At 33.5% G+C, this 15,086-nt stretch overlaps 2 protein-coding genes across 2 annotated transcripts in view; both read left to right on the forward strand.

Moving 5' to 3' along the window:
- LOC135132006 (Ig-like and fibronectin type-III domain-containing protein 1) overlaps positions 1–15,086 on the forward strand; it is a 313,291-nt gene that overhangs the window by 171,896 nt on the left and 126,309 nt on the right. The window lies entirely within an intron of this gene.
- On the forward strand, positions 5,659–8,358 carry LOC135131666 (golgin subfamily A member 6-like protein 6). Its single transcript, XM_064059512.1, has 4 exons — positions 5,659–6,028; positions 7,159–7,319; positions 7,471–7,664; positions 7,719–8,358. Exons 1-4 carry the CDS (start codon positions 5,659–5,661, stop codon positions 8,356–8,358), a joined length of 1,365 nt encoding a protein of 454 aa, XP_063915582.1.

A 15,086-nucleotide genomic window follows, 5' to 3' on the forward strand; every position in this document is an offset into this window, starting at 1 on the left:
ATCATTTTTATTGTAACGGCATATATTATTATAATTGATAGATCTTTTTCTTCGGCTCTTAAATGTTTTATGAAACGTGTATTTTACACTGTTTTTTCTACCTCGTACCTTTCCCCATTTTAAAATAAAAATTGGAATTTTAGGATCTTGGGGAATTTTGTCGTAGAATGAGAAACGTCACATTGTAACATTTGAAGTTTAAATGTTCACAACAATAAATTATTATTAATAATGTGTGAGTCTGAAGACAATTTTACACTCTCCGAAATTTTAGGACCAGCAGTGTTTAAATCTAAACTTGTCGGCTGTTCCAGAGCTCCACAAGTGCAGTTAGATAGATCGTAAACCTGACATTAATTTAAGTGCACAATGTTGCGATTAATGTGTATAATAATTGTACGTTTCATAGTAAGTTTTGACGTTTATTTTATTTCTTATATAACAATGAAATTTGTAACTACCAATCCTGAAAGCATAAATTACACCAGTTTGGGTGCTTTAATACCTCGGCTATGAAAACTAAGTAAAAAAAAACATGGATCCTTGACTTCACGAACTTTGAGAATGGCAATCAACAATTTTTCAGTTTTCTGGTGAAAAGCACTGTATATCTTTAAATAATTATTAATATTGTGATGTTCTTTACCTTATATGCACTAGTATCCACCCAGTACTACATATTTTTAACTAAACACATTGTTCTGCTTTCAAGGCGTAATATACAACTTAGTTTTTTTTAATGGAATGGGCTATATACATATTTTTACATAGTCGGATTAGGTTCTTCTTAAGTTTAATCATGATAACTTATTTTTGAAATTTTGATGCGACGTTGCAACGTTATATCTATTTTCTTGAAATTTATTAATAATGGCAGGGCTCAAAAAAAAATTGCGACAGTTTTTTAAATATCTGTTACAATAAATAAGTTGTGGGGAGATAAAAATAGGTAGGAGCTTTATTGTGGTATTAATAAAGTCGAGTCTTAATATACACAGTGTTTATTAAAAAAAATAAATTGTTATAATTTTCACATATCGATATATCAGTAGGACACCCTAGATTTTATTACTGCATCTTATTCCATTTTTTCTTTTCACTTTTTTTGTGAAATACACTGTCAGACACAAAACCCAGGCACTTGAATATTTGTAACTTATATATAGATTAAAGTTATGTTTTCTGTTAATGAATACATTCATGTTTTCCTTTATTCAACATGTGTTTCAAAAGTTCGACCAATTACAGGTAATCAGAAAAAATTCAAGTGTCCGTTTTTTTGTCTGGCAGTAGTATTAATAGAAAGAGGAACAAAAATAGTACTCATACTTTTCAAAGAGTTATATTTCAAAAACGGAAATATTAATATTAGAAAATTTTAACGGTTTAGAAGTTTTTATGAACACTCTCTATATTACAATTTGATTTAATTGGTATCACAACAAAGCTCGTACTTCTATTATCTCTTCATAAAATATTGCAGATTGCAGTACATATTTTAAAAATAACATTTTTACACTTTTTTTGTGAAGCCTTCAATTGTTAAAAAAAAATCAAGAAAATTGAGATAATGTTGCATCGGAATTTGAAAAATAAACTATAGTTATATGGCCTAAAAATAAGCTAATGGAATATATGGGGTGAATCAGTAAGCCTACGTTCCTTCATATCTCATTAATTATTAGAAATAGAAGACAAACCATAAACCAAAATTGTTTGAGGACTGTAGTCTAAAATTATTTTTAACTCTAAAAAGTGTTCTGTTTTTAAGGCGTACTTAACACACTTCGTTTTTTTTTAATAAAACATCTTATATATTTTACATATTTTGATTGGCCTTTTCTTAGGTTTTGCAAATACAGTTTATTTTTGAAATACCGATGCGACGTTGCCACGTTATTCCAATATTCATGAAATTTTTTGGCAATTGAAGGGTTCGCAAAAAATTGCAGTAGGTTTAGTTTTAATATTTGCGTTAGAATATTTTGTGGGAAAATAAATAAAGGTAGTCGCTTTATTGGTTGATATCTGTTAAATAGAACACCCTATATTTTATTATTGCATCGTATTCTATTTTTGTTATCTTTCTGTTTTGTTATTGCTAGTTCGTCCGTATTCGAAGAATGAGAACAAAAAATAGAGTATGATGCGGTAATCAAATACAGGGTGTTCCGTTTAAAAAACTGAAATATTGATATTTGAAAATTGAAAGATTTTAATTTTTTTTATGAGCACTCTGTATATTAAATTAAATAAAATGTAGAATTTATTTAATTGACGCCATACCAAAGTGCGTATCTTTATTCAATCTTGCGATTTTGTTTTATTTGGTTCCATTTCCAAGAATTTCGAGAAAACTGAAATGACGTGCCAATGTCGCAACTGAATTTCAAAACTGTAATTATAAAGTTTAGAAAGAGGTAAATGAGAAAATGAAAAAATCTATAGGGTGTTTCGTTAAGAAAAACTAACTTGTGTACTACATCTCATAAAACAAAATACTCTAATGTAGTCAAAAATAATTTAATAAATAATGAGACATCGAGAACGGTCGGCTTGGTGACTCACGCTGTATATTACAAATGAAACAGAACATAATCTGACTAATATTTTCCCATATTTTCGTATTCCCCAATGAATTTTTAATTGATTTTATTCCATATTCTATTACATTTTAAGAAATATTTCTAAGACTCGTATGCCCCAAAACAAAATTGGTTTTTACTTTTTTTATTTTAAAGCCTGATGATTATTGAGAAACACTTTGTGTAGATGGGAACTTCCCTCGCCCCTAAAATACTTAATTGATAGAGAATCAATTGCGCAGATTAAATATAAAATTTTATTCAGAAATTTTTTTAATAACTATTCTAAATTAAAATAAAAGTAGAGGTGGGTTACCCACCCGTAACGTAGTATAGTTTTTAGAAGAAATAAATATATCAGATTTTCAGAAATATGTTATAAACCGTTTTTGATCAAATAAATAAAATTAATTGGTTCATTTAACAAAACGTTTCGAACATAAATCAAGAAAATGGAAGTTTATAACGAAACTACTGGTACAAAATCATGCCATTCTGATTATTTCAAGTGAGACATCCATTTGAAAATCTCGAGATAACAACATCAAGTTTTTGGTTTATAAAATCTCAGCGTAATCGGTTTTATGACTTCTAAAATAAATGCTAGTCTACTAAATTTTTCTTCCAAAATTTTGATTTTTTTCTCAAAATCTATTTATACCTATAAAGCTAAAAAAAAATAATAATCAGTTAATCATACACAAGTATAGAAGTAAATTATTTTGCACATTCTAAACAAGATTTACATAGCAAAATTTTGAGATGACGTCGGCAAATCTTTAATGGGTATAAACAGAAAAATTTTCGTTAGCTTTTTGTGATCCTGAAAATAAATCTAAAATTTTACAACAATCGTCACTACTTTTAGTCAGATGATCGGCTGCTTTCAAAGCGTTGACCAGTAAAGAATCGGAAGACCTACTTTTGTCTATTCTAGAAATAGTTTTGTGTCTTGTCTCAGAACTGAACTCGGAACCAGTTTCTTTTTTCATTCTTAATACATATTCCATAGATTTATTGCGACCGTATGATCAACTTCATAACTTGTGCTTATGGTCAAATAGTGTCATACAAATTTTAGAATCATGATTTTGTGCTCCGAACCTTTAGATGGCGGTGCTAGTTTGCACATCTGGAAGTTGTAAGATATAAATTGAATATTTTTTACAAAAATATGCGCGTATTTAGAAAAAATATGAATTTCAAGTTAAATATTGTTTTATTTCTATCCCTATATACTAACACCATCTTTAGATCTTTTAAATTTATAGTTCATTTAGAATTGCCTAAACTATGGCATAAATTCAGGGTTAGAGAAAATTTTAACATAAATTGCACACAGATAGAACGTGTGCTTGTCCAATCCCTCCAACAAGGGTCCACATGTACAGACACTGACGGCAAATATCGTCTGTATCCATTTCCCCCCAGGAAATATTCATATATTAATTGTCACGCAGAGAAAGTGTTGTACATGCTTGTTTCCTATAGGAACTCTCAACATGCAGACATGCACCAACCAAATAATTAACAATACACTAAAAGCACTTATACAAACACGTTATTATCCCCACGACACTAAAAATTTCAACAAACTCTCTAAACGTTTTAACTATCACATTTACGTCACTTTCTTGAACTAAACTGCGAGAGAGCTGAATTGAGATTAGTTGTAGTTGTAGAAATGTACAGCACGGCTGTTGAGACGCCTAGACAGTTTATTGAAATTTCCCTGTCTTGGGAATTTTAACGTGCTTGTGTTAGCGTCAGTGCGCTGAACGATCGTTCACAAGAGTACGAGTACATTAAATGCATCTGCACACAATCTAAAACTACACTGGCTGTTAGACGCGTCGATAATCTAGTCCTAGTGAGAAATGGGAGGTTATAATGATAGCTTTCGTGTCTTTCTTTGCTTCTCTGTGAGAGGTCATAATTCTTGTCCTCGTAAAAATATATTTCTCACACGTAATAAGACAAGCCTCTAGGATGTCGTTAGTAGTTTGTGATTTTAGAAAAACTTAGATATGTATCGGATGACATCGATACAACTAGGATACTACGATTAAGATTTACAGCAAAAATCTTGTATGCAATATGCGACAAAAGTTACCGTATAACTTAAATGAAGAGAAAAAAGTTTATTCCAGAAATATTTGGACAATAAATATTGCCTGTATAAAAAATAATTGTTTAAAATTTTTAAAGTGACATGTTTTTGAAAATATAGGTTAATACTTTTGTCGTGTTTTTTCCCTCATAAAGTATAACATCGGCAAAACTATAAAAGGACTCTCCAAACGGCGTAGTAAATAAAAAGCTCGTTACAATTTCGCCGGCCCAAAATGCGACTTACAAAGTGTATAAAAACGCCAATAAAAATTACCTCGCACCAGCAACGCAAATAAAAAATTGCCATATAAACACGTAAAAGTGCTAAGGCAGATAATATTACGCTTTCGTCCGAAAGCGTGATTAGCTCCGACCAAACAAGCTCGCCGCCAATAAAATGCAAAATTGGTGGATGCGCCGGGCCAGAAAAATCTGATCTCGACAAATATCAGCAACGTACCGATGCAGTTTATGGTAATGTGTTGGCCCGTTGGCAATTTATTTAACGTTCAAGCACACCTGGTTTCGACTATGCCGCTGATGCGAAATTGCATATCGAAATTTGTTTAACCAAAAATAAACGTCAGCGAGCATTATTAGATCGCGTTATATTGAAAATATAATTGGAATACGGCAATATTTTACGTGGAGTGAGCGTGTGGTGTTAATTGTAGCGCTTCAGCGAACACGACGAACGGGCTTTGTGTTTTTTCGGTGGTCCCTAAGGTCACACCCTGTAAGGATGTCCGTTGCAATTGTGCTCGGCTGTGACGAGGGGTTGTCATATTATTGTGTAAGTACATATTAACAGTCAAGTGTGTGGCTATATATAGGTTGTAAGTAAGAAGAATGTATTGTTGTGTTGTTTTGTTAATATGGTATTTAAAATTTTCGATGGGTTGTGGAACATTGTTACGACTTTCCTAAGTAGTGCAACTGAGACAAGAAAAACAGCAAGGTTATGTCGAATCAGAAAACGATTGGGAGTGATAAGATTGGTGACGTTTTTGCGGTCTGGCGAGAAAGAGCTGATAGTGAGGGAAGCGACAGCAGAGGCATGCGCCGCACGAGAGAAGACGATTCGCCGCGCAAAGAGCCAGCAAAAAGATTGAAAATGGAAGAAAGAGAACAAATAAAGCAAGGACAAGAGCCGTTGATGGAAATGATGAAGCAACTAATGGAAGAAATGAAACAACTGAGAGAAGAAAATAGAGGGGTAAAAAAAGAATTACAGACAATAAATGGAATACTGGAAAGAGAAAGAGAAGAACGGAAAGAAAAGGAGAGAAGCTTCGAAGAAAGAATCAATAATTTAGAGAAAAAAAAGAGAGGCAAGAAAGAAGAAACAATTTCATAATTACGGGTATGGAAATAAGGGAAAAAACAGATGCAAAAGAAGTTGAGGAATTTAAAAAAAAAGAAATTGAGGTAGAAGTAAAAGTGTTGGAAACAATAATTATAGGGAAAGAGGAAAGCAAGAAAATACTGGTTAAGACGCTTTGGGAGGAAAAACAAGAGGTGATGAAGAATAAAAATAAACTGAGAGGAAAGAGAATATATATTGATAATGATTGGAGAGTACAAGAGAAAAAAATTCAAAAAGGAATTAGGAAGGTATCTAAAGAGGAAAGAAAAAAAGGATACACAACAAGGGTGGGATATAAGAAGCTGGAAGTAGGGGACAAAATGTATACATGGAATGAAAATAAAGGAAAATTGGAAGAAAAATTTCTCAAATCAAGTCAGCACTAACCGAAGAAAGAAACACAAGGGGGAGGGCTAGTAATGATAGGACAAATAAAGACTTTAGGTTTAAGAATGTAGATTTTGTACATAATAGGCGAATGGGAAAGAAGAGGAGAAACATGGTTTAAAATTACTCTTTTGGAATATTGCGGGTTTGAAAAAGAAAGATAATTTTGTGGGACTAACAGAAACATGGATATTAGAGAGAGACTGGAACAAACTGAAAAACGTGTTGCCAAAGGAATTTCAATGGAAATTGCAAGGGGCAAAAAAAGAAAAACGCAAGGGTAGAGCAAAAGGTGGAATCATAACAGAAGTGAAGAAAGATATAAAAGAAATAGAAGAGGGGGCGATAGAAATGGAAGGCATGGTTGAAAGAAAACTGGCTGTAAACAAAAAAAGATGGAGAATCTGCACAAGATCATTCCTGTACTATAGGAATGAGAAACACGAAACAAGAAATACAAGAAAAAATCGAAGAGTCCGAAGAAGAATTTCCACTGTTAGGAGGGGACTTTAATGCCAGAATAGGGAACAAAAGCAGGGAAGAAGACGGGGAAAACACGAAAATCGAAAGATAAAGTAGAAAACAAGGACGGAAAATTGCTATGGGAATTAATTGAAGAAAGAGGTTGGGAAGTCTTGAATGGGGTGAAGGAAGGGGACGAGGAGGGGGAATTTACCTGGATAGGTAAAAGAGGGGAATCGGTAATAGACTACGTAATAGTAAACGGATTAGCAGAAGAAGAGGTAGAAACATTCAAGATAGGAGAAAGAGTGGACTCCAATCACATGACACTAGAAGTAAAAGTGAGGGGCATAAGTAGAGGGAGCGGATGCTTAAGGAACGAAGTAGAAAAAAAGAAGAACATATGGGTATGGAATGAAAAAGGAATTGAGCATTATAAAAAAAATGTTGGAAGTGGAATTTAAAGAAAAAGGAACTGAAAAGAAAATGGAAGAATTAAAAAGAGAAATTGAAAAAGCAGCCATAAGAAAAGAAATTGTAACGAGAAATTTAGGAAAGAGAAACAGATGGTGGAATAGCAGATGCAGAGATTTAAAAACAGAAGCAAGGAAATGTTTACGAAGGTGGAAGAGGGGGAAAGCTATAAAAGAAGAGTACTGGCAAGCAAAAAATAATTATAGAAAACGATGCAAAGAAAAGAAAGAAGATATACAGCAAGAAGAAGAAGAAAAAATTAAAGCCATAAGAACTGAGTAAGAGGCATGGCAGTATATACATAAAGAACGGAAGAACAAAATTACGATTAGTGAAGACATACCTATAATACAGTGGAAGAAACATTTTATGGGACTGTTGAATGGAAAGGAAGAGAGAATTGTAGTGCAAGATAGTAAAACTGGGATTGGTGGTAGAGAAAGGGAGGCTGAGATTCGAGTAGAGGAAGTAGGAAAAGAAGTAGGAAGACTGAAAAGAGGAAAAGCACCGGGGAGGGATGGGTTGGTAAACGAAGTGTGGATATTTGGGACGGATGGGATGATTGAAAGATTGAGCGAGTTAATGAATGATGTGTGGACGGGTAAAGGTTTCCCCAGGGAATGGAGAGTAGGGCAAATATGCCCAATTCATAAAAAGGGTAGTAAAGAAAAAGTAGAGAATTATCGGGGAATAACTCTCCTGAATACGGCATATAAACTGTACGCAATGGTGTTAAATGAACGGTTGGTGACAGAGATGAACGAAAAGAGTATATTACCAGGAAGTCAAGCGGGATTTAGAAGAGGTAGAGGGGCTATGGACAATGTATATATCCTGCATCATCTAATAGAAAAAGAGTTGCTAAAGGAAGGAGGTCGGTTTGATACGGTGGACATAGAGTGTTTGTGGGAATGCATGGAGAGAAGAGGACTGAGTGAAAAGTTAATTGTAGCAGCAAGAGACAGTGACTAGTGTGAGAGTGGGATGAATAGAAAGTGAAATGTTTTGGACGGCGAAAGGATTAAGACAGGGATGCCCATTAAGTCCCAGTCTGTTTGCTTGTTACATAAGCGATATAGAGGAAATGTTTAGAGGAGTACAAGCGGGAGCAATTGTGGTGGGGAGAGAAATGGTATGGTGTTTGGCATTTGCAGATGATTTGGTAATATTGGCGAAGGATGAATGTGGAATGAATGAGATGAAAAAAAACTGCAAAGATACTTTAAAAGAAAGAAACTGTAGAAAAAACAAAAATGATGGTGTTTAGAAAAAAAGGGAGAAAAGGGGAGGAAAAAGTGTGGCGTTCGAAGATCGAATCATAGACACAGTAAAGGAGTTTAATAAATATTTAGGATTTAAGTTTACAACAACTAACACGGTAAAAGCACACATAAGAGAAAGAACGGTCAAAGCAATGCAGATAATGGGAATGGTGTGGAGTATAGGTGAGAGAATATTTGGACATGACGTTAGAAGAAGGATGAAAATGTTTGATAGTTTACTTAGGAGTGTATTAATGTATGGAGTGGAGATATGGGGATGGAAGGAATATACAGAGATGGAAGCAGTACAAGAAAAATATTTGAGGTGGATGTTAGGGCTACGGAAAGAGACGCCAGGCTATATAGTAAGACAAGAATGTAAACGAGAGAAATTAAGAGTATACACTGGGAAAAGAGCTGTAAAGTATGATGAAAGGTTGAAAGAAAGAGAGGAATGTAGGATATTGTATGTATGCTGGAAGGAAAAAAAAGGAAGCAGGGAAAGAACATCACAAGGGTAGATAAGGATATTATGAAAGACTGGGATACGCATGGATGGAAATAGAGAGAAAGAGAGAAATGGGGGTGAGTATGAGAGAAGAGCGAGTGTAAGTAAATCTAGGTACAATGCAGACTTAGAAAGATAATAACAGAAACAATACCAAAGTACCTAGACAGAGAAAGCGCGAAAGAAAAAAAAATAATTGCGAGATTTAGGTGTGGAAATGAAGAAAGAAATAATAAGTTTTGGGTAAGCGAAGGTGAGAGAATGTGTAGGATGTGTGGAGCAGGGCGAGAGACGATAGTGCACATGCTACATGACTGTGAGGAGAGCAAAGAAAGAGAGGAGAGTGTGACAGAGATATTGAATGAAGACGGACGAGGGGCGGAATGGATGAAAGAAGTGGAGAGGACAAGAGAAAGGCTGGGGCAAGGGGGATGGGGTAAAGGAAAAAAATGAGTTATTTGGTTTATAAAATGTATTTATTTGGTTTTTGTTAATTAGGAAAAAAAATTGTGGTGTTGTAAATCAAGAATCTTTTAAGCCCGTAGGGTAAAAATAAACACTTACTACTACTACTAATTAATTTCATAACCAAATGATATACTTATTTTATCTTTGTGACAAGTGTAAGCATATAATTATTTTGTTAATCCCATAAGCTGGAAAATGCTATAAACATTAAATAATTGATATTAGATATTTAGTAACTATTATCTACTCACGAAACATTAATGGCAAGCAATGTCAAATTTTCAAAAATCGGAGTGTATCTAGGGAATTATTTAGGGTTAGAGAAATATGTATCAGAGCAAAACCTGTCAACATTATAAAATTATTGGTTATGTTAACTGATCTCCTTAGTTTTTAGTCAATAAGTATTTCTACATCAATAAGGTAATAATGAAGAAACATTTGTTCTATAAGATTAAAAGAATATGAGGTTACGTGGAACAGGTATAAAATTTGGGATTTTAAATACCACAAATACTTTAGCTGCTGGTCTGTATATTGCAAATTTGGGAAGATCAGGAACGAGTTCTTGTTTTGCTAGGCAATAATTCACAATTGAGTCACACAAAAAAACAAAAAATTCGTAAAATTGTATAGGGGAATTTGTTATTATACTAACCTTCTTTTATTCTGATGTCATTTATGTTTAGTGAATAGGTAATAGTGTTTGGGATCTTAGAAATCAAACAAGGAATCCATTAGAAAACATATCACAACACAAAATGGGATTTATTTTTAAATATATAAATTTCATGGTTCCTAAAGTACAAAAAAATAGGTCTCCCTTTTCCGTCTGTCTGTCGGTCTATCTGTCCGGATTTTTACTGAACAAAGTAATCTTAGAAACCACTAGACCGATTGTTGTCACATTGTATGTATATGTTATGATTATCGGGTAGACGGTAAAACGAAGCTAACCAAAATTTGTCAAATTAAGTAATCACTCCCACACAACGATGGGGAGACCTCAAAACTTACAGCAATAAATATAATTTAAATTTTATAAGATAACATACCCCTACACTTGTGGTTTATGAACCCGTGTGTGCTTTTTACCCTAGACATCCAAACTTTTGCCAAAAAAAAATCAAAATTGTTTAACAATATTTTGCAATTTAACTGCAAAACCAAATGCTCTGAAATCTTGCAGACGTTTTAATTGTAATAATGGTAAATCGTTAATCAAAATATAAAAATAGAATCAAAACTGTAACAACGTATTATAATTTAGCTTTGAAAAACATTAATTTAATGCTACCCACTGATGATAATCAGTTTTCGAAGCGGATTTATTACATATTTTAACGAATGTGAACGAACAACCTTTTCGCCTTTTAAGCTCATCGGAACAGATTTAGTTAGTTATCGGGTTTTTAACCAAATTAGCAAAATTTACAGCGACACAAAAAAATCTACTTTTTTTACAGTCTTAACATTATTATTTTGAGTTCGGAAGTAGTACTATAGGAAAGTGTACTAATGAGTGATGGCGATGAAGTTTGCCACACGACCCGCTTTCAGTTACCATCGTTAGCATTCACTTTGTGCTCTTTCTAATTAAGAAAGAGGAATCTGGCCGCCCCAATTATTTCCTGCCTCGCAAAAACCCTACATCCAATGTTTATTGTTTTCTTATTGCCCTCAATTGTTCTTTCCCAACTTCCACCCCACCCTTCAAACTCCCGCATTTCCCATGACTTTTCGCGGGTTCCACACATCGTTTGATGTAATCGCCATCACAGCTACGTCGTCTGCATACATCAACGATCTCACTTTTTTGCCGTTCCTCCACTCCTGTCCTTCGCACAAGCAACACAACATCTGTTCGTTCCTCCATAACCCAGCATGTATCTGTTCTTTCCTGCAACGTGTAATAATTAATAATCACTAATCACACAATCCCAGTTCTAGTCCTTGTTCCAACGCTTCCAGCCCTCCAATTCCCGCAGGTGGTGGCAGAAGTTAGTTACAACGTTGTCGGTTTTCGTTTATGCCCGGAAGCACCTAAAGCACGTAACTATCAGCAAACAGAAGCGTCCCGACAATCCATACATCTATTGTGTATCCGGCAGCCTTAGGGTAGCGTGTTTTATTTACAAATCAAAACTTGCAGGGTGGGTGGCCTTAGGGAACACGGGAAAAACACAAAGCCGTTCGTTGTGTTTAGCGAAACGGTTCAATTAGCGGCATGTGCTCAATCTACATAAAATATTGTCGAATTTCGGTTGTGTTTTCAGTATTGTTTTATCTAATAATGAGTACAACGTTTTACATGCATAAAATAATGTAGCAATGACTGTCGGTATTCAGCTGCAATTTTTCGAGTTTCCTGATATTGAATGTGCATCCAGATTCAACACAATTTAGCGCAGAGCGTATGTATCAATTGGTGTTAAAATTGGTATTTATTAAAGTAAATAATTGTTTATATTTTTTATTTAAATATTTCTTTTTGATTGCATTTCAGGGATACTAAATAAGTAGTTAGTATGTACGTATACAAAATAAATCTTACTTCAAACTACTGTATTTTCAAATGGATTATTTTTATTGTACTACATTTCCGTGCTGATTTTTCAGGGAGCTTTCTCGTAACAGCACATTTATTAATGTTTACTTTGCTACTTTCCTTTACAACTATTTTTGGTATAAACCTCAACAAACCTGGTTTCAAAAAAAGCATATTTAATCAGTAAAATCAAATGCAAGAAAATACTACTGTCCGATATTAAATTGTAGATGCATTTAGTTCATTTCTACCAGTGTGGATTTCACATACAATGCGAATTACGCATCTCAGACCGTGCGTTCATTGATTATTTAGATCAATTTTGGTAGAGGCTAAATTGACAGATTTTTATTGTCTCTGATAAGTTCAGCCGCGGTGGTGTTTGAAACGTCAATCTTTCCAATTTTTAAAAAATACAACTGCAAAATAGTTTTCTCGGTTGACATTTATGATTGAGTCGCACTTCCGAAATGGTGTTGGATTTGATGAAGAGTGGTATTTATTACAACAATGGTGCTGTTTTACGACAGTTCGAACAAAAATTTGTAAACGTTAATTTTTTCGTTCCTGATTTTTACAACGTTGTTAGAAACACAGTGCGAGTATTTCGTGAAACCACAAAAAAGGTGCTGAAGGATCGACATTGTGAATTTTGAGAAAAATCTCCACCTTTTCCTGAACAAACCTCTTGCCTTTCATGAACTTCTACACCCTAAAATAGGCGATAAAAACGGAGGAAAAATGGCAAAATAGGCAAGTTTTATAGAAAGTAAGCTTTACGTAACGTCTACTTTTCTTTGAGATCTACTTACATATAATTTATTATTTTACATAATCCGGGATCCTCATCTTGGTTAAAATTTGCATAACAAATTTGATACTTTTCAAAATTTTCGGCATAAAAATGCTTCGTTTTGTCTGTTAGGACATTTAAAATGAAAAAATTCCAGTGGGTTTCATTTTTAAATGTTTTTTTTACATTTTCGCCTTGTAATACTTTGCTGACAAATTTAAGCTCTTGGTACCCGGTATTTTTTGTAAAGCATCTTGGAGTTTTTTAAAGCTCATTTGAGGAAGCCTTACTGGTTTGTTCATTGCCTCCAGAACCTGTTCTGACAAGATGGGATTCATGGATTGAATTATTGCAATCATTTTGACGATATAAAATGTATAATGTGTAATAAGTACTAAATTCAATGAAATATTATGTTAAAATGGAATTTAACTCCACAGTATCGAAATGCATTGCCAGTACTATTTCCAACAAAAACATCTCAAACACAATTTGGCTGATATAAAAATTCATCTTTTTTAACCTTTTAAAAACAAGTATAACTAGATTAAAGATCATTGGGCTGTGGGTATAGTAGAACAACTGCATAAACGCTTGGAAGATACCTCGAGGAGACTAAGAGGTGAAATGGCATTTAAGAAATACTTTCTTTAGGTTGGTAATTAAACTAATGACATCTTCATATTGATTCCGGATAACTTCAGCCAAATTTAAGGCTTGAGCCAAACATGTACCAAAGTAAACAAATGTGAATTAGAACATCAAAAATAACAAAGCAGAAAAATAAAAAATCGGCATTGTGATCCGGTTATTGCCATTTCTAATATTTTTAGTTTAGTTTCTCTATTTCACTCTCACTTATACAATCTCGACAAGCGTTATCGCTATTTGTCTTAAATTGCGAGTACGATAAATGGTTTTCAGTTCATTCTTCAGTCGCACCTCTGCTATTACACACGGTAAGACGTGATTAAATTGTTTCGTTATTTTATTCACTATAAATCAAGACTCAAGACGGCGCACTCCATTTTCCATATTCAAACTGATATACGTGTTTTTTCAAAAATGTTGATCACAAAATTTCGTAATAGAAAAACTCATTTGAAATAAACGCGTAGCACGTTTCTATACCTTTACACGAACATTACATAGATATCTTTATTTGAACTTCGTTGTCACAAAAAATAAAATTAGCAAAATCAAATCTTTTAATTTTTCGAAAGAGCTGAATTTGATATACTGTACTTTATGGGCGAAGGAAGTTCTGTCGAAATAATCTTCGACCATTTTTTTTCCGCTAGTTCTCCGCAGACAACATCTGTTCAGTCGTGTTTACAAATTTATTTAGGTCGGGATGCAACCGACATTACACATGTGTATTTCTTGCATAATTAAAATATATATCCGAAATCGAGAAGACTGAAGTACATTTAAAATCTTGCGGCACTCTTTGCTCCAAATAATTAATAAACGCACGGTATTTATAATGGTAATAGTTTCTTGAACAAATCAGTTTTACTCAACAGCACATCATCTAAAGATAAAGTTTATCCAGTAGTGAGAAGAGCTAATAATACACCTAAAACACCTACATATCGAAATTAGCATTTCAAACATCTCGTTACACCAATTCAATATGAATTCACAGAAAAAAGATCTACCATCTCTAATTTTTACTAACTACTTACATTCTGAGTAAATATACCTTGGAAGCCATAGATCACACACACGCAGTTGATCATATTGACCATTTTATCCTTTGAAAAAGTTAGAATTTTGAACTGAATTGTCAAAATCTCTCCCCTTGTTGCTAAAACGTTATTTTATTGTAGAGAACCTTCAGTTAAGTATTGCGACTTCTTGTGCAAAATATCTTTTTCTCATTCTGGTATACCCCAAATATCCAGATTGGGAGCACTGCTTTCTGTAATATTTGTTAGTGACATTATGGTCAATATCTCTTGTCAGAATTTGCTTTTCTCAGAGCCGTGCCAACAGATTTTTCTTCAACAAAATCAAGTGTCATCTTTTTACATATCCTAGAAAAAATAACAATTTTAATTATAATTATAATTATTTTGAGGGAAATATACTAAATTGTCCATAAAAGTACAAAGATTT

The sequence above is a fragment of the Zophobas morio genome, unplaced genomic scaffold (genome assembly GCF_036711695.1).
Source record: "Zophobas morio isolate AGI-343-1 ecotype UQ-CSIRO unplaced genomic scaffold, CSIRO_AGI_Zmor_V1 ptg000021l, whole genome shotgun sequence".
NCBI classification, from domain to species: Eukaryota; Metazoa; Arthropoda; class Insecta; order Coleoptera; family Tenebrionidae; genus Zophobas; species Zophobas morio.